Raw genomic sequence first — 26,873 nt, 5'->3', positions numbered from 1 at the left:
ACACCGTATAAAAGTACTTTTTATATAAAATAACAATTGTCTCGACCAAACACATATTGTTTTCGGCACTTTAAAGTTTTCTCCAAACAAACGAGGACATGTCATGTCTGTACTTATGTTTCACTGGTCAAACACCTGATATCGTCCACCATTGCAATGAAGGCGTATGTGAATGACGGAGAGTCCTGTAATGAAAGACAAAGGGCTGATATTATGAACAAGTCGGATGTGGTTCCGCGGCACGGCGAACTCTATCAGAAGATCAGATCTATGGTTGATATCCAATTATTATTCCCATAATTGATAAACAATTATTTAAACAATTTTTTCCATTATCGATAGTCAATATCTTAGTGATAGTCAATTTATTATCTTTAACGATTGCTTTCACAATCGACAACCAATTATCTAAACAATTATGTCGATAATTAATAATTACCTTAATGAATTTTTCATTAATTATTAACTAAATATCTTAATGATTATTTCTATAATAGATAATCTTGACAATTATTTCAATAACAGATAATCTTAATGATTATTCCCATAATCGATAACAGATAATCTTGAAAACTATTTCCATAAAGGATAACAGATAATCTTAACAATCATTTCCATCATTATGTATTATTTTGATAATAGTTCCATACCCTGTAATAAACATCTAGGTTACAGAAATAATAGAATTATTGGATGATCCCCAGGAGGACGCCATTGTTGACGTACATTACAGTTACTTACGGTGCAGTGCGTGGCGGGGAGCAGCTGCGAGACGTGTGCGGGCTCCAGGTGCTGCTGAGCCAGGAGGGAGGGCAGGAGGTGCGCGTAGTAGGCCGGGAAGTCCACGGCCGCCAGTGCGTGCACAGCGCCCGCCACCTCCTCCTGCAGCAGGCGGGCCGCACCGCCCCGCAGCAGGGCGCCCAGGAGGACGCCCAGCAGGGGGGCGAGCATCTCTCGCCGAAACACCGTCTACAATGCGACGAGGGAGTTTTATGAAGCTTATTATCATCATCATTTCCACATCATCCGCACTTGATGCGTCTCAATCATTTACTACATAAAGGTGCAATAAGATAATCAGTATTACGCTTTAGGGCTCACTCGCCCTGAAGTAGGAAGCCGTAGTTAGGAACCCCTCGGTAAAGATAAAGGTTCGCTTTCTGGTCCAGCCTTAGCGATACCGGGGCAATATAGAGTAGGTTTTTCTTAACTTTTTAAACATTTGTGTCTGATTTAAGAGACAGCAATAAAATCTATGATAGTTATTAATATAATACAACAGAGATGAAGAATATTTTGAAGAAGGTATTCCCATTTTTAGAAGTCCTTTATAGGGCTTATGAACTGTCATTGGCTGGTTGTGGCCACTTCACACACTGTGTAACATTCACCACTTTACTAAGGTAATTATTAACGCCAATTAGATGCAACATTGTGGCCAAAGTGATAATAGTATAGCTATCTTTTTCACTCACACACAAAACATAGTGATGGCACGTAGCCCGTGGCTGTCAATTTGAATATTGACCAGTTATAACTTGACGCCTGCTCGAGTAATTTGGTAATAAAAATGATAGGAAATAGTTGCAATCTGCATTATTTTTGAAAAAAGGCAAGTTTATTTTACATGATTGTATGTTATTTCATCTGTTTATAAGGTTTTTGACGAAATAAGAATGAAAAATATTGAATATAATTTTTATGTGTCACTGTCGATTTCTGTGAATAAACAGATTTTTTATTTATAAAAAAAAAAGACACTGCGGAAAATAAATATGGGAAGTACTATGAATAGTTATTTGTAAACACACTTATAGGATATTATTAAATTTAGAAATCAAAAATTTATATACATCAAGGTCTGTTTAAAAGAACTAAGAAAAAATCCTACAGTAAAAAAAAAACTATTTTGATATGCACTGTAAGCTTATTTGATCAGAAACAGAGAGAATTAAATAAAAATATACCAATACTTAAATGGTTGCCATGATAAAGGCTAATTAGTTGAAAAATGTGTTACGGTCCTAAATAGGGTGTCGTAATGTTTAGTGTATTTTATGTGTTGCATGCGCCGCGGTCACTGGCGAAATGGCCTGTCCGAGCACTAGCCTTTTATGGAATTTTTGGCAGCCAAGGCAAAGCCGGGAGTGGCGGGGATAGTGTGGGCTCCCCCCTTCTGTCTAACTAGGCGCCGAGTCTGGTGCATTTCATTTGAACCTGGCGCACGGCTCCTTTTTGTAATAAATCACTTAAGCTGTTGTGACCTGACAAATGAATATCGCCTTTGATTCCGTATTCGCCATGGGTGCTCTCCGCTCTCGTGTTCTTCGTCTCCGCTCTACTCACTGACTGACTTCGCCTTTCTACACCACTCGGACCGTATTGGTGTATTGTGCTTTTTAGGGCTATTGAGGTTGACTTGTAGTCGGCGCAGTTGTGTTCCTGCCATCCGACTTTGCTACTGCTCGGGAGGACGGCCTTCCGTGTACGCCGGAAGGCTGACTGCAGCATATGGCCGGTGACGAACCACCTTCTGAATAAACACTCATGACTATGTCAGGAATCGAACCCGGGACCACCAACAGCTAGATGACGAGCCAGATCAAACCGTGTTAAACTTCCTTTTCCAGGATTTTTACCCGAGACTAGCCATCGAGTTGAATGCGCTCAAACAGGGTTCCGGTTCTATTTCACACACAACTGTATTCTATATTTCACACTATGAATATGTCCAGTAATGTAACCTTTTGATATAATTTCCATCTAGCGTTCAGTTTCTCCAATGTCTGTAGGTTCATCCTGAAGACGTCTATGTGGTCCGTGAGGAAGGAGGCCACGATGGCTTGCAGCAGCGCCTGGAAGTGGGCGGCGTGTTGCATCTTCAGCCCATCGTCGGCCCCGCCACCCGCCTCCGAGGATCCGATGGCCGGAGACCAGCCGAGGCGGACGCAGGACGCGTAGAAATACTGCCAGCGATTCATCAGTATACTGTAATACAATTAATATGCTTTAGAAGAATAACGATAAGCGCAGTAAGGAATGTTTTGAGTTACTGGCTAAATAGATACTTCGAAGCAAATATCAGAAAAGCAAACGCTTGACATTTTATGGTAGAATGCGCAATAATAATGCACTTGATGGGCACTTTGAGACACATGCGATGCTATGGAACTGTTTGGACAAGCGAGTGTAGATGTATTTTTTTTTTGCATTATGGAATGAGAACATTTTAATATAACATATTAGGTGTTACATTAGTTATGCCTGTTCAAAAGTAAAACAAAATGGTAAAAGTCATTCGAAAGAAAATTTTCTGCTCTACAAATATATTGTGTTTGCTTTTATGTTAAATATATTATGTTATTTGATAACACCCAATACAATGTCACCAATTTTGGCCTTAAAATCAGCAGGGAAACACCAACATGATGATTATTGCCCGGAGAAATGAGAATAGACCGGAAATAACTCGGAAAGGAAATTACGAAGTCGTAAATGGATATATTTATCTGAAGTCAATGATAGTGAACAGAGGGTGCGATGCTGAAATCGAAGACATAAAATAACATCCAATAGAAAATGGGATTTAAAAAAAAAAACCCTAATTATAAAATGTATTACTTGATGATAATCCCCATGAGATTATAAAGGTAAAAAATTTACATTTACTAAAAAAAAAGGGTATTACGAACCTCCCGAAGAGTTGAAAGAGAGCGTAGGTAACATCAGGATCCGCATCGGCCCCCTGTGCTACGGGTAGGATGTGGTGCGTACATAGCTGTAGTAACTCTGTTAGGGCCGCCTCCCCGGGTAGGGCTCCGCCCTCTATACACAATCTCAGGACTTGCAGCAACTTTTGAAGTGCCCCCTGCTCTTGTCTGCGGAAGTAGTTAAATATAAGATTAAAAATTATGTATTACATTTTAATTTTTATTATCTATTTAAATAGACCACTTATATATCAGTAAAGATTGCATCATTATACAAAACAAGAAATATTCTGGGTGAATACAAAAATCCCACCAAGATAATTTTTGTGGCTTATTGGTGGAGATTAGTAAAAATAATCCAATTTAAAAATAAACATCTTTACATCTACACAGTCAGTCGAAGTAAAAACGGTAAAACTTGTATATCATTAATTTTTAAAATAAATATTATTACAACTGTTCAAAAATTTATATTAAAAATAATGCTTCACAAAAATCGCTTTTAGACCTAAGACAAATATATTTTTTTCAATGTTTAAAATATACATTTAAGACCAAAATTTATTTACAAGTAATTAAAATAGATCAAGTCAAAGAAGGAATCGTGTGTTAGAAATACTACATTGTAAAACGAGGCTCGTACAGAGACATGTATATTTTATAGGCCCAAAATTTTTTAATTATTTTTTTACTGATAATATTTCATTGATTCCAAACTTTCAAAATTTTCCTTCTTTTAAAAAACATGCACTATCCTGGATTCAAACTAAAGCTATGAACTCTTTTTTTCTTTGATATATTTTGTTGCCCTTCAATAATAAGGAATATTTTTGTGCTTTTTTATATATTTATTATTTCCTTTTTTAATTACTATAAAAAAAATACCATACAATCTTTTACAGAATATTTAATTTTTTCTTTCTTATGTTACACAAAAATATTATAACTGTCCATTATTTATTATAGGAGCAAAAATTCATAAGCATTTTTGTATACCCACGAACAGGCCATGCCTTTGTGGGATTTTTTGTTTACTATTTTACTATTAATATGTATTTTATTGCTATGTAATTTTGTTTAATTTTTTTAATACTCTGTTTTATAACTTTTGTTTATTGTAAAAAAACAAAAATATAAATAATAATAATTATTATTATTATACATCAACTTTTACCCATAAAAACACGTATTGTTGTACTCCGTTGATAACAAAACTCTTGATCGAGTTGCCACTCCCTTGTTACATCTAATATTGAATTGTCAGTTGGAATTCTACTATCATATTTATTACAAATTTTAGGGATCTCTAAACTATCAGGATACAAAGATCATTTTCAGATTTAAATTGACCTTTGTAAATTTAATTTTGTACCTCAGAAGCATTATTTAATATTTTAGTTGTATAACTATCCAAATCTCTGTCTAATTGGTTTTGTCATGTAAATACACTACATGATACCCTAAATACACTAATACCCGTATGCAGAGAAAAAACTTAAGGTGAGGAAAGTACATTCTAATCTCAAATGCGGAGAATAACCCGAAGGTGAAGACAATAGAATGTACTTTCCTCACCTTAAGGTTTGTCTCTGCATACGGGTATAAGTTAGTAGTCAGCATTACACATAAAACCCTGCTTTTAATTTAGCATGTTATTTATACACAGTCCCATATACTGCCTCATATTTGTCAAAAATTGAGAAAAGACATTTTTGTGTGTCCTGCATTTATTTCTCATGGGATTTTAAAAGTTTCAATTTGTGCTTCAACCACTGTTTCCGTCACCTTAGATATTTACTTAACTATCTGTACAGAAATAACAGTTCAATCATCAGTAATATTGCTTCTGTTGGAATGATGCAAAGTGATGTTTCTAATAAAAATTAATGTCAAATAATTTTTAAAATATAAAAGCTTTTAATTATTTTTTTAAATAATTCCTTTAGTACATACAGAATGAAAAAGATTTTTCATATTTACAGGATTTATATTCAGGTCAGAAATGGTTCAAATTTACTAACCTCTTGGCTACGTCCATAAACATCCTTATAGATTGCTGCACAAAGTCATTCCCCAGCTGCTGGTGAAGGGAACCGAGAAGGGAGAGGAATAGGTCTAGCACAAGAGTAGATATCTCCACATTGCCATTAGAGTTTTGGAAGGCCATCAACGCTGCCTGCACAGGTCTCTGCAACAGAATGAGGAAGTTGGTGTTTTAACTAATTTTTTTCTCCCAGGAAAGATCATCGGCCTCAGTTTTAATACAAATTCATTTTTTTATAGTTTTAATAATGATGATTATGAATAGATAAAATACCTCCACAGCTGTGGCAAGCATCTTCTTGGTCTGCGTGTTGTGGTCGGCGAAGTAGTCCAACAGTTGGGCGAGGGGGGGCAGGCACTGGGCGCAGGCGTGGGCCAGCGGGGGGGCCGCCAGGAGGGGGGCGCACCAAGCCTCCACCAAGGCGCGGCACTGCGCCCCGCCGCCGCCGGGGCTCTGGAGCACCATCACGCACAGGGCCTGCCGTACCACGGCCGCAGTCTGAGAGAAATAAATACACGACTGCTATAAATGTTCCAATCTAAATAAAGTGCACTTTTGCTTTTGTAGCGAAGACACGCATTGAAGATATATTATATAAGATTGAAGATATGAAGGTATTAAAAGCCGACTTAGAAATCTCCATTGAAGGGGTTACTGAGATATTTTTGAAAAAATTCGAAAAAAGAATTGTGAGATTGCAGTGTCAAATTGTATAATTGAAATCTGTTTTTCTAAGGATAAGAGACGGTTTTGAATTACGCTATTATTTAGGTAGGTAGGTAGGTTTTTATGTACAGTTTATTTTGACATCAGTGACTAATTTTCTGTTTTCGGTGGAGATTGCTAAGTTTGCTTCTAATACCCTTATATATAAGATATAATGTTATTGGATCAAAGTTTACAATAAAATAATTAGCAATTTCATGATTTAAATAATCTAATTATCATTCATATTAATCAAATCGGTTTGAAGTTTGAGCGATTCGTCTATTAGACCTGTTGTAACAACTGTTTTTGGCAACGGATGGGTATCTGTTTTTTTGCACAGGATCCTTGTCCAATGAACAGTGTTCTATGGGCTAGTATGAATGCTTGTTTGCACGCATTTCCCTCCAGCCCGTTGCCAGTGAAATAAATATTCGTGTTCTCATAACTTATCCAAATATTTCAATTTTGGGGGCCATTTTCAACGAGTTGGGGTAGAGTGGGATTCAAACCTCGGACCTCTGTTAAGAGCAGTGAGTCTATAACATTAGCCACGGGACCACAACCCGATCCTCTCACTTCTCAATTTGTAACTGATATTTTACACTTATGTCGTCAGATTGTCAACAATGAATCCCGTATCTCACCGGTCAGTTTACAGGGTACAAAAACGATTGTTAACAAGAGACCTTATGGATTGGTCTAGTTGCAGAAATTTATTAATCGTCGATTGGTTGAAGCAATTCATCCATTGGTCTATTTGAAATAAAAACAAGTCATTAAAAAAAATATATATTTCCTTTCGAATCAACACATTCGGTGAGTAGTCCCCACAATTTGATATTATTTTCATTTAATAAGTCAACTACTAATTCATTATTGCATTTGAATGAATAGAATGATTGAATACAATATTTCGTCAATCATATTTTGAAGAATTGTCACGGTACTGAATTAAGTAGGTACCATGCCTAAATTTTTAAGCAGGGGAATGAGATTTATATCTGACAACACTGGAGTATGCAAAACTGCGACCTGTCACTTGCTTCGCAAAAGGGATCCAAAATGGCCAGACTAGATTTAAACAGACTTATCGCTAATTTAAAAAAGTGAAAGGAGTTTGTGAACTCACCGAGGGGACCTAAATGTATTACTTTTACGTACCGCATTTTTATTTTACTGTAAAAATGCCATGAATTTTAATACTTAATTCAATACACCATGCATGATCATCATACATAGAGCAATTACCTCGTTTGGGAAAATTCCTCTGACATCATTCAAAGAATGTTACGATTAATCGTGGAATGAAGAATAATGATTCTAGAATTTCAACCTTGAAGCCCCACTCCGATATATAGGAATCTACAAATAAACGATCTGCTGTATTTTGTTATATCTTCTCACATCAGGAAGAAATCATCATTCCCAAATAAATGATCCGAAAAACAAGATAAAAGTTCGTTGTGTGTTTCGTAACATATTATATTTATTTGGATTTACATACAATCTTTTTAAAGATTTTCATGATTGAAAATTGTTGTCCCATAGATCTTCCTTTTTTTTGTAAAAAAAAACATTAGTTCTCATGCACAACTCCTAGGAATATTTTATTGTATCCGGTCAATCAATAAAATATTATCTAGTCTAATATTTTATTGTTTGACCGGATTAAATAAAATAATTCAAATAACATAAAATTTGTAAAATAACTTTGCAAACTTAATTTTATTATAAAAATACAAACACATAACTCACCGTTCTCCTATATTAAATTAAATATTTTCTCTTTCTCATTTTTACGGAATTTTTATTCATGCTGATTGAGTAAACTTGTAGATGTATTTAGTAAGTGGGGCGTGAGAAACTCGCTAAGTCAACTTTTCAAATATTGAACATTTCTTCGAAACTATAAAATAAGTTAATTTTTTTATCTTTACCTTAACATATTCGCTCACACGGTTTTCCTTGATTCTTTGTCTTCCCCACTTCAGTACATCACAGTATGTTAACAAAGAATAGAAATCATTTAAAATTGGAACTAAAAATTATCATTCTGACAACATTAAAATAAAAAATTTGATTAAATTATAAGAGCTTTGTATTGTGACCGTTACGGCAAGGTCATGACGGTTTTTTTAATAGAGTTCCGTGACGTTCTAAGCATCTTGAGTCCCCAAAAGAAGTCCATGTTAGCTCTTAAATGTAGTACAATTTTTTAATTTTCACTATACCTTGGTTTCTAGGTGTGTGAGAGGACGGGAAACGAGATCATGAACATGTTGCAGAGGATCCGTGGCTCTCAAGGATATGGCTACGCTGAGTAGCAAGTGGGCAGCTGCGTGACTCAACACCGGCGCCACCTACATTAAGATACAAAGCATAATAAATGGCTGAAATTCACATTAAAAGTGTAGTTTAACAAATATATATACTGTAATTTTCCTCCTTAATAATATTTATAATAAACAAATACACTATAATATTTGTCCTTGAATGCAATTAAGTAAAAAAATAGGATGATACTATGGGACTCACCCGGAAACCAATGTCCTCTGTCACTTGACTTTCTATCTTAAGGACAGTGCAGAATGTATATCTTACATTTCCTGTACGTAAAAAATAAAATATCAAAACATCCAAAACACTGATTACCTAGCACAGATGTCAAATTGCTGACAGTCAGGGAAATAGAAGATGACCTCGATTCCCCACTAGGAAGAAGAGAGAACAACAGACAGTGAAATTACATTCCTCCACATACCCGAAACCGTTTTTAAAGACCGTGGGTTCTATCGGTTTCACTCATACAAAAAAGGCAATGTTTTTCATCAATAAATGATTTACTCTTTTAAAATTTTTAATTTCATATATCTCGATTTTAATTAAAATTTAACTCTACCACTTTCACTGCCCCTTTCATTGCGAATTTGGCAAATTATATGGAGGGCCTTTGTCGAATATTGCCATTCATCCTCATGACCATATTGCAAACACGAATTGTAGCAAAAACTGTATTTACTTGTATCACAATAGCCTATGTCCATTACAGTAATTTTATAAATTTAATCATGTTAGATTAGATTATAATTTTCGTTATTTTTTAAGTTTCTAACACTGACGACTTTAGGAATAGCAGGCGCCACATTCAACAGCATGAAGGTCGGATATTTACTAAGTGAAAACCAAATGACGCCTATATAACCTCTGCATAACACCTATTCTCCTATATGGATGCGAATTGTAGCACCTCACTAGGGTCCAAAACAGCAAAATACTGAGTTTTAAGAATAGGTGTCTCAGAAGAATCTTGGGTGTGCGGTGGTTTGACTGTGTGCAGAATGAAGTAATAAGAGAACGGACGCAGCGAACTCAAAAAGTTAAGAAATTAAAATACAAGAATAATTACCAATGGTATATCTCTGGTAGGGGGAAGCAGTAACGGAGCAGCAGCTCTCAACAGTACAGCCGGTTGGACCGAGTCCTGAGAGACGTAGGGAATGACACCACCCATACATGCCAACACATCTGCCTGACTGTAAATTTACCAAATACACAGGTACTGAATTTAATGTTCGTCTTTTAACAGACATGACATACCATCTTTAGAGGTGGAGTAATGGTTGACAAAACAAGATGTGTTTGACATATCATAAATTATCAACCATTACTCTGTTTTTAAAGAATGGTATGTCACATCTGTTGTCGCATTATGTATTTTAAGCGACATATCTCAATTCGACATCTTTTCAAATAGAAAAATAGACATATTTTAAAGTGACAGCTAATATTCTCTGACCGAGTGGTTGCAAATTATGTGGGTATGCATTGTTCAAGTATTGTCACAACTTCTACATCCTTTGTACCCACAACCATTGTTCACTCCCAACGCCAGTATTCTTTGATCATCCGCCACATTAAGACCTTGTGTTGTACATCGCGCGTTTATTTTGTTGAACGTGTGCTGCATCATAAACTTCGTTTCCACCAACTACCAGTGTTGAGCTCCGGATTGGGGGCCTGCCCTAGTATTGGTGCCGCTCGCAAGTAACCAATTGGACCACAGCAATTCCATCAAGAATGAACCAGATTAGTGGCATCCATTCCTAATACATCTCATTTGTTGGGGTTGTGACCGATTGACACTGCATACTGCATATCGAGGATACTCACTTATTTTGTTAAGAATTAAATACAGTCCACTCCGCTAAATAATATCGTAGAAGCCATAGGGCTTCGGCCCCCCCGCTTTTTCTCGCCCCGCATCCGCGAGGGAATTAAACGAAGACAAACAATACTTTGTTAGATAGTAAATCTCATCGAGGTGAATCCGGTGATATATACACTACAATCCCGTTTAATTGAACTTCCGGATCAACCGAATAACCGAAATGCTTTTTGTATTACCATATTCTATACTGCTTTCATACAGGAAGCGTCGCGGGTGCATGGACTGTACACAAACATTCGGCCGGTGCCTTCTGCTTCGCATTAAATGCCTTAAAGATCGATATTGAATATCACATTTATCACTTCCTTGATTTGGTTTTATATTTCATCATGCTGGAATGTTTTTACGTGTTTTTAGGAATTTAATATCTTTATTCATTTTATTATGTACACATTTTCCAGTTTAACTGAATTTTTGTTTGGTCGAAGCCGTTTTTCGTTTAGTTTGGTTGCATCAAATTTGGTTAAACGGGACTGTAGTATATAATTCAATATACCTAAAAGAGTGATATATCATCTTCTTCTTCTTCAGCCTTATTCTCTCCCCTGCTGGATAAAGGCCTCTTCCAAACGTCTCCATTCCTTCTATCAACCGCTTTCATCATCATTCATGGAGGCAATGTCGTCGACCCATCTTTTCTGTGGCCTTCCAACACTTCTTTTGTTTGCCCATGGTCTCCACTTTATTATTCTGGGTGTCCACCTGCCATCATTTTGTCTCGCCAAGTGTCCCGCCCACTGTCATTTCAATTTTGCCGCATGATCCATGATATCCACAACTCCAGTTCGGCGCCTTATTTTTTCATTTCTTACTATGTCTCTTAGACATACACCGAGCATCTGTCTTTAAATGGATTGTTGCGTGCATTTTAATTTCTGGCTAATTTTTTGTGTTACTGACATGGTTTCTAGTCTGTATGTTGTCACCGGCAATATGCACGATTCATATACTTGTCTTTTTAAGCATATAGGGACTTCTTTATTTTCAAAAATATATTTTAGTTTAGCCCTATTCTTCTTGGTAACTCCGCTATCTGGTTATCTTTACCAAGTTTGACTTTGTGTCCTAGATATGTGTATTCATCAACCACTTCGATTTTATTATTGTTAATGAAAATGTCTCGTCCTGCTGGACTCATAATCTTTGTTTTATGAATATTCATTTCCAAACCAATCCTTTTTGAAGCCTCATGTAGTTCCATAATCATTTCTGCCTAATCATACTTAGCCATATTTCCACTGAATTATTCTAAGATATCCGAGTGCATTTGATAATGTCAAAAATCGGGCTAAATCAGACTGTCCCATGGGCCGGGGGTTGCCCACATGTGCTTTAGAGTCTAGAGGGTTAGTATTACAAATACTTAGTGATAATATTATGAATTTTATTTCATTTTTTATTCCTTTAAAAAAAACATACAAAGGTTTTAAAATTAACAACATTTGAAATAGGTTTAAATGTTTGTAGACAAATGTTAGATTTTACAGGATTAAAAGATGAGGAACCTCCTTGAGAAGTAAATATAGAAGTCTAGACATTTACAAACCTGGCCTATGACCTACTATCAGCTAGTTTAAGTAATAATTCTACCTATGGTCGAACACCCATATTTTTTTAAAATTCATCCACCTTTTGATTTATTTTATTTTTCAGCTTGTTTACTTCACAAAAAAGAAGGATTGAATGACTTACACTTGTATGAAAGCATCCACCATAGGTTTGGGTTGCATCTGTAGCAAGCGATGATCCATGGCAGAAACTCGTTGCAGTACGACTAATAAATTCTCCAGGAACCTGTCAGCTTGACTCCGACACTGCTTGGCCATTGTTTCATCAACATCTGAAAATAACATCATTCATTTAGTGGTTATTTATATAAGTCTATAGGGCTTTTACATAACATAATATACATATTACAACTTACACATTTTAGAAAAAGATAAGATAAAAAAAAGTTGATAAATTTAGGAGGTTTTTATACAGACTGATAATTTAAAAAAAAAAAAAATATTAATCAATTTCATAAAAGGTACATGTTTTTTTTAAATTATATACAGATCTACTTCTACACATCTAGTAAATGTTATCACTGTAACTCTCCAAAAAAATAGACTAACTCTTGTGCTTGGAGAGTGACTTACACTGTTGTAGTTGTTTATTTATAAGAGTTTATATAATTTTAAATACGAGTACATGAGAAAAAAAAAAAACATAGGATATTTAAAGAAAAAAACATAAAACAATAATACTACAGTAAATTTAGAGAAAAATATATTTCCTTTTTAAAATGTACGAAAGCCGAGTTAAATCAATCAATATAATATTATCTTGCCCAGAAAGTGGAGTTTTGAGAACTAAAGGATAGAAATAAATTTAAAATCATTTAGTAGAAAATTGTTAGAATTGGAAAAAAAACTGAATTGATGCTGGCAAGCTCGGGAAAGAGAATCAAGAAGTGGAAATTGAAAGAAGGCGATGTCTAGCATGGGCTGCTTTCGGTACACTGTGATATATCCAGAAGTTTCCGAAGTCCCCACATTAATTAAAAAATAAACTTTTTCATGCTTGTGTCCCTGGACACGTGGCTGTGAAACTTTTGTGTTCAAGAAAATAAATTACACAAATTGTAAGTGACACAAAGGGCTCGGGAAGAAGAATATCGGGTATTTCACTGAGAGACGGTTATAAGAGCGAATCAAAGGTCACCGATTTGGTCCACAGGGTTGCCGACCAGAAACGGAGCTGGGCTGGTCATAAAGCTAGAACCACGGACTCTAGATGAACTTTAAAAAAAGCCCTGGAATGGCGACCCAGAACAGGCAGAAAAGTGTCGGCAGGCCTCAGGCAAGGCGGTCTGATGACATAATACGAGTTGCAGGAAGTGGTTGGATGCGGTTGGCTGAGGATAGGGAGATGTGGACGTTTAAAGGGGAGGCCTATGTTCACCATTGGACAAGAGAGGGCTGATGATGTTGGTGATGATGATGAATGCTGGCAATATCAAATACACAACATGATTGATTGATTGGTTATGACATTCTATTTCGGTCCTGCTGTTGTTAAATATACCACAAGAGGAAATCCATAAGAACAACAGCGCCCTCAATTATTTTCTACTCTTCTGGACAGACTATAATATAAATATCACACATCTGATAAAATAGCCGTAACACAAAAAATCTATTTTTAGTTAAGTGTGCAGAATAAGTTATTTAAAAAAATTAAAATATTATGGTAAATTTTTTACATAATTGTGGTTTTACGATTTACTCGCTCGATGGCTGTATGAGACATTACACTAACAGTTATTTGAATGCCGCTGTTTCCAAACAGTGTCATACTTCAATTATTTTCTTTATGACAACCGGATTTTCTTTGGAAATGTAATAGCATTTTTTAAGAAAAATCTAAATTTATGCATTGCTTTAAAGGGTGTAAAGAAAAACAAAAAAAAAAAAACGAAAAAAAAAAGTGGTTTTAAGACAAGATGTTTTTTCAGTTTTTAGGCTCTCCTGGAAATTCTGTTTTTTCAGTTGTGACTCTATTTTATTGGATATCGATATGAAAACAATTTTTTTGGAGTATGCAGTCGTATTGGAGCAGAGAACTAGTAAAGTAAGGTTTACCGTGAAACAATGTTGGCATCAGTCTACCCAGTAGTTGTGTTAGAGCAGCTAAATCTTTCAGTTGATACAGACTAACTGCTCCCATTGCATAAGCTGAAACTGAGTCTTGCCAAACCTCTAGCTGTTGAGAAAGAGAATAATAAATTAAACAAAGATAATAAATGAAAAATAACAAAATAAAGGTAAATACAGTAAAACCTCGTTTTTAAGTTCCTCAATTTTACGTTTTCCCGCTTTTTACACCTAAATATTTAGATTCCATTTTTTTCCATACATTCTCATTCAAATATTCCCCAATTTTCATTAAAAATAAATTTACGTCAATAATTTTTCATAACTCATTCGATCTGCCGCGCGCCGCCGCGTGAATGGAGAATAAAATCGAGGTAAATAAAAAACGTCTAAATTATTGTCTTAAACTAAATTCAAAGTGGGTGGAGTGTAATTGACCATTTTGTTTAAGTGTCTAATTTAGAAATTTTACTAAATAGTTACATGCAGTTGACGCATGTTTAGGAAGATTAAAGTCTTTACATCAATAAATTTCGATGCAGAAAGTTAAAAAAATTGGCAATAAAAATATTATTTGATGTTATAAACATAATGTGAAAAGGAGATAGTTTAAACAGTTATCATAAAAGTGTGAAACAGTTTTGCCGCGATGTAAATGACAGTTGAAATTTTGTGGTGCCCTTCTAAAAAAAGTGATACCATGTAAATAAAATTTCCCAATATTTAGGATTTAGATTTTTTCCATACATTTTTAACCTCACTTTAAAGTTTTCTTCAGTTTTACACTTTTTTTTGTTGCTGCCTTGAAAAATGTAAAACAGGGGTTTTACCGTACATCCATTTTATAACTCTGAAATTTTCCGATGGGAGAGTGAAATGGTTATCAAAGATACGAGAGATTGTTCCATAACAGGATTTGGTTATTCAGTCTAGGATATTATTATTACTTTGCATTAAAATCAGTGTTACATACTGAGGTCCAGTTGATGGATAATAAGTAATATGAAGTTCAAAATCTGAATTAAAAGTAACAATTTTTATAGTAGGAATACTTAAAAAAAATAATAACTGTTCCTTATGATTTTTTCTGATATTACTAATGCAATATTTATTTTAAAAGGTGTTTTTACACTAGAATAAGTCCCTGGACTGGCACCTGAGCGTAAGACTGATCATCTTACCTCCATGTAACAATAATGATCAAGATATGTTGCGATTGATAAACCAATGCAGTGCCCTAGGCACCATTAGTTGCGGAAATGGAATGGTGATGAATCAAGGGATACATATATGAAATATTTTTTGACATTTGAAAGTTTCTACTGCGACATAAGTTTTATTACGTTGAATAAACAAATAAATTTTCTTCAATATTCGTAAAATCATCATTTCTATGAACACTTGTTAAAGGTAAATACATAATGAATACTTACAACGATATTAAATACTTGCAGAGGTGAAGTCTCAGCTGTTTTGGCAATACACTCTATACAATGGTGAAGGAAAATCTGCCATTCTGTTTCGCCCTATTTAGAAGAAAAAAAGGCAATAACATTATTTCACTGTGTGAGACTTGATAAGTGTATATTGAAATTGTTAGTTTTCTATCTTTTTAATCCTTTGTATCCCGGAGCCGTGTAAATACGTGATTATATAACCACGCGTTGTGTCCCGGTCCCATGTTTCACGTGGTTTACCGACTGTTTAAAAAAGTGCATTTTATTGACATCTAGTGACGTTTATTAGTACTTTTTCGCTGCCGGTAAACTACGTAAAAACACGGGAACGGGATACAACGCATGGTTATTACAATCACGTGTTTACACGGCTCCGGGATACAAAGCACAAAAAAGGAGTGAGGCCGTGTTGTATATGTGCATACATTGCAATGTGGCACTCCATAAAGGCCAATGTTGGCAAAACGAAAATGACTTATTAAATTGTTTCAAATAAATATGAGAATTTTCAATTGATTTAACCCAGTATTTTCATAATTATGACACTTTTAAGAAACCCCTCAGAAAGCATGAAATTTCACAAAAATGGGCCGGGCACAGGGTAAATTCTATGTGTATTCGGCCGGTGCTCAAAGTTTTAATACTAACAAATGCTGTTTATTTAAAGGTTTTAGTTCTGGTTTTTTTTTTGCAAGTAGGTAAATGAATTGCTGAAGATATTTTTTATTATTAGAAACATAAAAAATGGTTTCAGATAAAAATGCAACAACTTAGACAAATCTGAATGGTATCTCCAAAAACACAACTTTTCAGGAGAGACGAATTAGTGATTTTCAATACTTTAAACATCTTGTATTTTTCAATGAGAGGCTTTCAAGAATATTAGTTTAAAATATATTTATATACATTACAAAAACACAAATATAAAAAAATCTTTGGAAGTACTGCATGTTTTCTCGCTGTCCTTAACCTCTAATGTGATGTGAAGTTACAATTAAAAATAAATAAATTGTATTTGTTATTAAAGATATTAAAAGTTGCAACACACCATGTAGTAGAGGACGAAAATTGTTATTTTGAAAGTTATAACTTAATTTGATCATATTTGGAGTAACCGTAGTTTACCTCTCGCATACAGAAATATCAACCAACAATTTATAAAAAAACAGACAAAAAACGATATATTTTTAATCTAATAAAAAAACTTATAATGTTCCACTTATCGTGAGTATCGTTTACAGCGCGGCAGCGCTGCGCCGCATTCTAATGGTTAAATTTGTTATAAAATACCGCAAGTCATTTTAAGGATCCCTTATTTTTTTCTTTATTATACGTATATTTAAATATGCAGGTACTTTGTCACTGGAAAGTGACTGCAAAGAAAACTTGCATTAGACAGAGATGTTGAATATTTTTTGTATTTGAAGATTTTTATTTATTTAGAAAATCAAAACATAAAAGAAAAAAATAATAAAAGCTAGGAATTCTTATCTGGAGTACACTATGGTACCTAAATGAATCCTTTTAAATAACTAATTTTATAGTTTTTAAAAATATATTTACATCATCATTAGGATTTTCGTTGTCCAGAAGACTTAGTTCTGAATTATTATGTTGAAATTGAATCTTCTTTAATATTCCATTCACTAGTCCCACGAGAGCATCAGAGTACCTACAATATAAAACAAAGCATTAGACGAAACAATGTAAAATATATATTGAAATATTAATAAAATGTGCACACAGTTTTTATATTAAACCTGTAAATATCTAAATCAGTACGTGTTAACTTTGTGAAAATTGAGATACCTCCTCTGCCATTGTTAATATGTATTTTATAATATTCGGGAAATCAAAACCTTTTAAATATAATGTAAGAACATATATATATATACAATAAGAGTTCTACATAAAAGTTACTATAAGAGACAATTAAGGAATTACAAGTTGTTAATAATATTAAATATGTATTAATGTTGCGTATTTATTTTTCTTATTCGTTCATAAAATTATAACGTAATAAAAAGTTAATTTAACTGTCTAACTAGGGTTAGTAACCCTGTTCTAAGACAGTCAAAAATACATTATTTTACTAGAAAAAAACATAAACAAAAAACAAAAAATAACAATAACAATTTGCAGAAACTTACTTCAGAGAATCCATTTTCTTTAAATTGTCAATAAATTGCGACCAAATATCTAAACAAAGCGTAAAACTTGAACACTTTGGTACCTAAAAATAAACATGACATTAGCAAAAAAAATTACACAGTTTAGAGGCTTAAAAATTAGATTAATAAAGAAATTCCTGCTTTGATAGAAGCTTGCCTGGTAAGGCAGGTAATAACATAACCTTCGTTCAAGTAAATAAATCACAAGAAATGCATCTTATTTAAAGAACCAAAAATATATATATTTTTTGAAGTAATAATACCTGGAATGTAAACTGGAAAAGAAGCCCCAGAAATCCCATGGAGTCAAACTCTGGTTCAGCTTCTAATTGTTTTAAGTTTTTCAGTACAAACATTCTAAGAAAGTCTGATATTTTATCTATGTACCTAAAATAAAGTTTTATAATATTTTATGTAAATAGAGCCATTTTCATAATATGTATTATGATATGCCTCAAGGGTGCATTACAACAGTGATTTAATGCAATATATTATCTAATTTCAGCAAAACTATTTATGTGGTCATAGAGGTGAATAATTATTTATCTGAATGATTTAGAGAAAAAATGGATTTGGTTTTATCTGAAACATCACTCTCCTAGTTTTGCACCGATGGGAGAGCATTCCATGTCATAGGGCGTGCAACAGCGAATGCGACACTAGTTCAATATTATTGAACATAAAAATCATAAAGTTAGTGCTTCAGACATTAATTTTAAAGACCCTAGTTTTTATAAATTAGGAAAGTGCGGGCGCTTTCATTCATTAAAAAGTAAAATATCTTTCAACTTATTTTTTTTACAATAAATGATACAAACACAAATTACACTATAACACAAACAAATAAATCCCACAAATACGTGGCCACGAAAGATAATAAAATTTTCTAAAAGTGCTAAGTCATGTTTGTTGAAAAAAATATTTTTAAAATTGAAAAACATACATTAAAAAAAAAGCTTTTTAAATCTGCTTTTTTATGCATAATTTCAATAAAATTAAAATCAAAATAAATTCTTATGATTCATGTCTATCATAATAATAATATTAAGGAATGTGTTGGAATAGTTTCGGAGCTATGAAAAAAAATAAATCTGGTTGTTAGTAAATTAAGACTACAAAACTTACTCTGTTGATAGATTGCTTAATTTGTGTAGGCTATTGGGGTTCGTGATGCAGTCAAGTAACTTTCCTATTCCATTTCCCAATCGGAGAGCGAATTCTGATCCCGGTGGAGAGGCTCGCCGGTACATTAGTTCATTTAGGGCACTCATACTCGCGGTACAAACTTCTTCACTAAACTGAGATAGAAAACAGTATTAGAGAGTTGAACAATAGAAAATAAAAAAGGAATACTGCTGCCCTGGATCATGATATTCGTTGTTGCTATTGGAGGTGTTGCGCCTATTAAAAGTAATTATTTACTTTGGCACCTTTAAAATCTGCGGGTAAAGGGAAACAAATGTAAACTTTGAGTAGGTTCCAGGGATGATATTCTGAACGCAAAAGCGCTCGTAGAAAACGCATTTTTAGATACTAAATACACGCTAACAGAGCGATTTCTTCACGCCCTATTCTGTTCAGAATACTAGCCCAGATGTCTTGAACAAGTAGAACAATTTGTGTATCTGGAAAGCATATTTTCAAGAGATGGTAAACATATTTAAAGGCGAGTGAATGCGGCAACAAAATAAACGGCGCAATAAGCCAAGTAATTGCTAATAAAAATGTGTCAATTGAAGCTAGACTGGCAGTGCACAGTGGAGTTTTAGTCCCAACACTTATGTTTGGAAGTAAAACCTGGATCCTGCAGAGGAAGAATGAAAGCAGAGTGAACGCGGTCGAAATGCGATCTACATGATAGGGTTACGATGATGATGAAATCAGGAGAGAGTGCAAATCTGAGACAGGTATAATTGATATAATATTAAGAAAGGGTCACGTAGTATGAATGAATGACGCAAGCATGGTAAAACAGATATATATGGCAAGAATAAACGAAAATGTAGGGCGAGGACAATCTAGAAAGACATGGGATGATCAGATAAACCAAAATCTCAAGTCTGATCAGGTCAAAATCAGACACAACTAAAGGGCGTGTATGACAAGATGTATGTATGTGGAAGATGCTAGGAATGTATGTCAGGATAGACACGTGTGGTGTTCCATCCTCTCCGCTTACCTCTATGGGAAAATGGCATGACGGTAGTAGTAGTAGTAGTTGAGTATGCTATCTCATAAATAAGTTTTTGTAAAAACTATGTGGTGTGTAAATTTTATAATGTCTTTTTGCTTAAAATTTCTATTCATTTTTAAATAAAAATATTCAAATTAAGTATTCGTAATCGTAACTTACTCTTTTCTGGGTGGCAACACTCGCCCAATGAAACACAATCGTAATAACATTAGGCTGGAGATGTGTAGAGATGGGAAGCCACACAAATAAGTTCTGTAGGATATTTAACGTCAAGGTTATAACTTGTTCAGCTACATCATCATATGAACCAGCCCTAAAAAACGACATTTGTAAAATCAATTGAAAACTCTGTCTGCAGAGCCAGTGGAAAACATGAACTATAATTTATAATATTGTGGTATTTGAGTTTGAATTGAGAATCAAAATGGTATTCTTTGGGCATGACCTAATAAAAAATTGAGAAATGTTGAATCTTGCAATAAATCATTGAGAAAAAACAAATAAAATTATAAATCGGAGCAATTTTTACTCAAGTCGATTCCGAAAAAATAATAAACAAGTAGGTAATTTGAAATGTAGATTTCATATGTTTTGCAGTCTATGATAGTCCGTCTAATCTCGGTATACCGAGACCCCGTTATACCGGCGTCCCGCATGATTTTCTGAATCCGCTTGGAGCGAGATTGCGTGCGCGGAATCTTGCGGAATTTGCGGAATTAGGGAGCGGCATCGAGACCACTACAGCCAGCTAATAATAATTAGATTTGTCTTAGATTATTAAGATTGGAATAAGTTTTCTTTTTGATAAAAAAGCAATAAATAAAAATACTTTGTTTGGTCAGCCATAGACTTTTATTTTAACTGTCAACCGTCATATATCTTTTAACACCATATTACAGCTTCACCAGTTCTGCTTCTAATTAACTGAATAAATGTTACAATGTCTGAACACTAAATACAAATGATTTAAATTTGTATTTAGTGTTCCGGAATCGCAAATACGCAATCGCAAATACGCATCTCAAATACCAAAAATCAGATCGCAAATACTGGGATCTCGGGGGATTAAGAATCTTTGGTCTTACAAATACCGAGATTGCAAATCAGCTGCGGGATTGGAAGCCCTAGTCTATGATATTATAATATAATAATTATCTATGGAATTAAAACAATCGTGAGAATCCAGTATTAATTATTATTGAATTCTGTTACCTCAGTGGGTTGGTCCGTGATGCCAGTAGATCTGGTAAAAGTACAGAGTTCATGTAGTTAGCTTCAATATTTTCCTCTCCCCGTTCCGGAGATGGGGGAGGATCTGGAGTGAGATCTAAATATATGTCCTGACTGTCTGATAGTTCTTTCAATATATCTAGAAAAGAACAATGACGTTAGTTTTCTTATTATTTATATGCCCTCAATGGACTTTTACAAATTTAAGACATATTTATAATTCACTAAGAACACATTAAAAAAAATATACATTGTTAAAAAAAATGCCATGAACAAACAAGGAAGAAAGAGGTAGATATTGTAATATTCAAAGATTATACTATTTAAAATTATTATATGTTTTTTCAATGATAGTACGAAGTGAGAAAATTTTATTTTTAATAAAACGATTTTCACAGGCACGCTATATCAATTGGCTTTGTGAGTCTTTGTATATATTTTATTGTAAAAATAAAATCATAATTTATAATTGTGTAGATATGGTGACCTGGAGTAATGGCTAAGATGCTCGACTTGCGCACAGAAGGTTCCAGGCTTGATTCCTAACAGTTAAATATGATTTTTTCAAATCTGGGTGTTCCGTGCTGTAATTTACAACTATAATTGGGCCTCATGGCCTGTTGCGGTGTAAAAAAAAAAAAAAAATATCACAACACTTGTGAAAACAATAAAATAAAGCATGTTATAATGAATGAAGAATTAAAAATCACAATAATTGTTAGCAAGCCTGAAAATTCTGCGTAAAGGGTAATAGGAAAAATAATAAAAAGGCTGGCATGCAGACTATTGTTGTATACAAACTGACCAGTGAGTATAAATATCAAGCGTGGCATCTGATGTAAAACGACCCGTTCTACCGTGCTCCGCTTACAAAATGATAGATCACTATGGATTCTTCCCTGAGTATCAAAACCTTCCGTCATATTTCTAATAAACAGTAATCCTAATACAGCGCATTGACCTCCTTTTCGTATTTGCTAAAATCAGAACAAAATATTATTTAACTCCAACATTTCTTTCTTCTATCTTTTCTGCCTATGTCTGGAAAAAAATAACATGACGGTTACACAAAAAAAAAAAAAACGTTGGTAACGGCTAAGACGCTTGCCTCACACATCAGAGGTTCAGAATTAAATTCCCGGTGAGATCCCAATTATTGAAATGGGATTTTTTAGCACTCGCTATTTTGTAGTGTAATTTGTCGCTTTGATTTGGCCTCTTGGCTTGATGTAGTGAAAAAATTTATAAACTGTAATAAACACAAATTTTTCAAGTACACAAGTAATAATTTATGAAAACACCTTTGTTTAATAACTATGTACGTTGAAAGATATTTCAAAAGAGATCAAGAACTTTTTAAATAAGAAATTAAGGAAGTTTCTTTTTGGCTGATGGAAGAACTGAGGAAACAAGGATGAAACATAGACAGAATGATGAATGTTACAAGTTTAATTATAACTATAAAGAGATTAAAACCAATAAAAATATAATCAAATTTAGCAAACAACGCCATTTGTACATATGAAACTGGAGTTTAAAAAAATATAAGATTACAAATGAGGAGAAAAATGTCTCAAAACTCACTGTACAAGGGTTTAAAATTGAACAATGAGTTACCTGAAGAAATATATATATATATATATATATATATATATATATATACGCATATATTTCAATAAAAAATATTTAAAATCCCAGAGGGATAAATTTAGTACTTGATAAGAACATTGTTTAGAACTATGGTGTCTAAACTGTTAATTTGCACTGAATAGAAAGAAGGAAATTTAGCACTTACGTCAAACAGGTCAAGCAAGAAATCGGAATGTGAGAAAGGGTACTCCCTTCTTACAATATCTACAATTATTTTAATTGCCTTATTTCTTAGAAATGCGGGTATTTTGTAATGATTATTTGACAAATATGACCACAGGCATCTTCTTACTTGGAGCTTTCCTTCACTCGAAACTTTATTCCACTTTTTCGCAATAACAGTCTAAAACATACAATCATTACAATTTAGTTATTTAAAATTAATTAAATTAATATTTGAAGCGTTAGCTTGTGATCTGTGATGTTAAATAATACAACTAAGTATTTGGTTTATTCTAATTCAGAAAACGACGGTTACTTTGTCAAGTTTTCACATACTTTAAATCTCACCAAATATTAGTAGATACCCAAAACAGATCATCTGCTAACATGTGTTCAATGTTTTACGTCCTGGCTAAAAAATTTCTTAGTTATTTAACGTTTTCAGTATATGATTGTTATTTAAATAATTAATTCGGTTATTAATTATAGGAAGATTGGTAGCTTTTTGGAATTGTAATTTTTCTAAGTTACATAATTAACTTTAGGCCTCTATTACAAATATGTAAGATATTTATTCCATTATTATTATCAAAAGTGTGATTATTTTCAATTAGGTGGGACGTAAAATACTAGATCTTCACAGGTCGCAGTGACGTCAGAAGCTTGTATAGCACTGACCCCACCTTTAAGAATCTACTTGTTATTTGGTAAGATATAAAATATTTAGCGTCATTAAATTCTTCTTCTTCTTATAGTGCGGCTCCATGGTGAAGGTTGGCTTTTTCCATGGCAATTTTCATTTTGTGCGCAGCTCCTCTGAATAAGAAATTGGAGCTATAGTGGCACCACACCAAGTTTTTAAGCCAAGAGATACGTCATCTTCCTACACTGCGTTCTCCTTGAACTTTTCTTTGTAATATAATCTTAGACTATTTCGTACTTCTCTCTATTTTTATAGAGTGCTCTAATGAGGAAGTTCAGGGTTTTTTTTATTATTTGTTAATAGACTATTAAGCTAAGCTAAAAATTTTTTCTATTATTTTTATGTATCATATTATCTGTGCAATGATTTTTTAAAGTTTTGTATTTGTGAAACAACTCCGTGTGTGACGTCAGAGGTTCTTCTCTGTCATATCCTTCACGGCTCTCATATCATTAGTTGGTTCATATGAACCAGTGACATGGTCCTTTTTTTAAAAAAAAGGAATAACCCGCTAAGCCTATATTAAAAGGCTTGTCAGCAAGTGGGATAGAGGGGATATGGAAGGAGGTAATGAAAAATACACCACAACTCTCAATATAATTGAGAAAAAAATCTTTCTTGGATTTTTTTCTAGCAACTGCGCCACGGCGCCTGTTCAAAGTAGAGTGGTTTTATTAAAATATTGTTTACTATTTTTTTTATACATTTTCAAGAAACTTTGCTTTACAATTTAATGCTCTAAGTTTTATCGCGCGCAAGAAAACATTTTTTGTATCCAATTTCCCATAGGGCTGAGGTTCCTCATTTTTACCGCGCGTAAGAAAACATTTTTATATCTAACTTCCTCTTTGAAAAACACAAACAAAAAAATTTAAAAAATATTTTAATCTTTCCGGGAATCTAACCCGAGACTTCATACATGGCAGCCAATCACAAAACGTATACGTTTGGCGACTGAAGGAAAAATTAAAATAGTAACCTACCTCAATAGTATTCAACGCGAACATTCCTACATAGTGGTTCATGCTTTTGTCAATAAAATAGAGACAGTGCTTCCAAGAGTTATCTTGAGATGCGAATGATTCTAACATCACTTCAATATCTCTCTTCCTCTCATTAGTTGTTTGAGGAAGGAAGAATTCTGTCATCAATAACTCGAGAGATGAAAGAATATCACCACTGTTGCCGTCCGCCTAAAGAGCAAACAAAAGTATATAATATACAAACTATTTGATTTAATAACAGTATTCTCCACATATAATACACCACTTATACAAATCTTATTAGAGTATAAATGTGCGCAAGTTTTCGATTCCTCGAGAGAGCATCGAGTTACATATACGTCAAATTAAGAAAACAAACCATTGTAAACAATCTTCTATATTAATAAACTCAAAATGAACAATTCCGGTTTCAAACTTTTCATTTTACGTTTTCCACAAGATTATAAGTTAGAATTTGACGGATTTTGAGAGTTTGAGAATATTTGACATTTGCAGTTAGCGCAGATAATTTTTGATCATTTTCATTTGCGAATTGGCAACTGACTTGCCCAATATTATAAAAACATAGACAAGGAAAAAATATTGGTAAATGGCAACATTATACAGGGTTGCAACTTAAAACATAAAATAATACATTGCAAACAGCGATACTGAAACGTTAAATGCTTTAAAAAATATATTGTATTGTGAATAAATTAGCAATTCGAAATATTTAATAAAGATCAAATTTAACTCACCGTTTTCTCGTAGGAGTACGCAAATGGGATATAATAATCACACCGGTCTATCTTCACATGCATACCTCGCTTCCTCTACATTCATGTATTTTTTCATGTGGGCGCGCCGATTATTCGGACTTTTGAATTGTTTCCATTGCGGCTTAGGCACGGGTAGCTCAATTTTGAACCGGTTCAAAAATATGGTTCGAACGCTTTGAGCTGTTAAACTGCCGCTCAAACATTTAATAGGTGGCTCAAAGTGGTTCAATAATTTGAGCTGAAACACTTCAAAACTTCAGCTCAAGTATTTGAGCTACAAGCTTACCTGCAGCTCAAAAAATAATATTGAGTTACCCATGTCCACTGCGGCCGCAAGACTGCCGTGAGAGTTGAAGGCAGAAATGTGTTTATACGTGGAGGAAGGGAAACGGATAGAGCGGGTAGGTGGCCTCCTCTACCGCTCTTTCTCTCGGCGCCCGGTATACGACAACCTAGGCTTGCGCGATGGGAGTGAATGGTGGGGCACTCAGAGCCGACTGTATAAAATATGTACTTTCAAAATAAACTATCACTTTTTCTCTGACGTTTGGCTTTTACTCATCTCTACTTTCTACCTCCCGACATGGCTTTCTACTCGACTTCACTTCACTTAACTTAAGACCTTCGCTTCACCATATACTTGAATTTTGGAATTCTCTCTCAACGGATTTCTGACTACGGTGAATTAGACACTTCAACCTGAAGTAAAAGACCCTTCTAAAGACATCTTCGGCCTTGATGAGACGAAACTGGGTCGCCTAGCCTCCGCTACATTATAACCAGTGGACGGAGCTGGGCGCTCTAGTGACTACAGTGGAATCACAACATGATGTGGTTGCGGTATGCGTTACCTACATCACATTAAAATTATAATAATAAATAGCAAACAAATCAAAAAAATATAGTTGTAAGTACCTTAAGGCCCTTGAAATATAGTAGGTAGTTTAGTTAAAAAGCTAATAATATCGTAATTATTATAGTTAAATATGGTTTAGATTTCAGAACAGAGAAAATGAAATATAAATTGTTAAATAACAGGTAGCAATAAAAAAACTAAAATGCTTTATACTGACAGATTGCCTCGTTTTCAGCATTGAAAGACATAACCTGAACGTGCGATCCAAAAATGGTAAGGATTTAAGGCACATTCATTCCATAATAAGCCGCAATGACTTATCACAAGAGGTAGAATATTTTCATGGCTAGGATAGTACAG

General features: G+C 34.0%; 1 protein-coding gene across 2 annotated transcripts; it reads right to left on the bottom strand.

Moving 5' to 3' along the window:
• Window positions 1-25,428, bottom strand: ebo (exportin ellipsoid body open). Of its 2 annotated transcripts, XM_088234779.1 has the most exons (21): window positions 25,258-25,428; window positions 24,879-25,088; window positions 23,176-23,373; window positions 22,186-22,357; window positions 21,363-21,519; window positions 20,310-20,463; window positions 19,082-19,254; window positions 18,220-18,343; window positions 17,936-18,018; window positions 17,349-17,457; window positions 15,762-15,854; window positions 14,317-14,437; window positions 12,383-12,530; window positions 9,869-9,995; window positions 8,694-8,822; window positions 6,028-6,252; window positions 5,732-5,898; window positions 3,693-3,878; window positions 2,745-2,988; window positions 742-969; window positions 1-185 (listed from the first exon to the last, which is right to left on the bottom strand). In XM_088234779.1, exons 1-21 carry the CDS (start codon window positions 25,258-25,260, stop codon window positions 114-116), a joined length of 3,123 nt encoding a protein of 1,040 aa, XP_088090905.1. In that variant the 5' UTR covers window positions 25,261-25,428; the 3' UTR covers window positions 1-113. The 2 variants fall into 2 exon arrangements, with proteins under 2 accessions (XP_088090905.1, XP_088090906.1); XM_088234780.1 differs by lacking the exon at window positions 23,176-23,373 and having other exon boundaries at window positions 25,258-25,416.
• Between the last annotated feature and the right edge of the window lie 1,445 nt (window positions 25,429-26,873).

This window comes from Micrasema longulum, unplaced genomic scaffold (assembly GCF_059751315.1).
Source record: "Micrasema longulum isolate JH-2025_06_02 unplaced genomic scaffold, ASM5975131v1 h1tg001282l, whole genome shotgun sequence".
Classification (NCBI taxonomy): domain Eukaryota; kingdom Metazoa; phylum Arthropoda; class Insecta; order Trichoptera; family Brachycentridae; genus Micrasema; species Micrasema longulum.
Note: the sequence above shows the minus strand (reverse complement) of the source record. Positions and strands in the feature narration are given on the sequence as shown.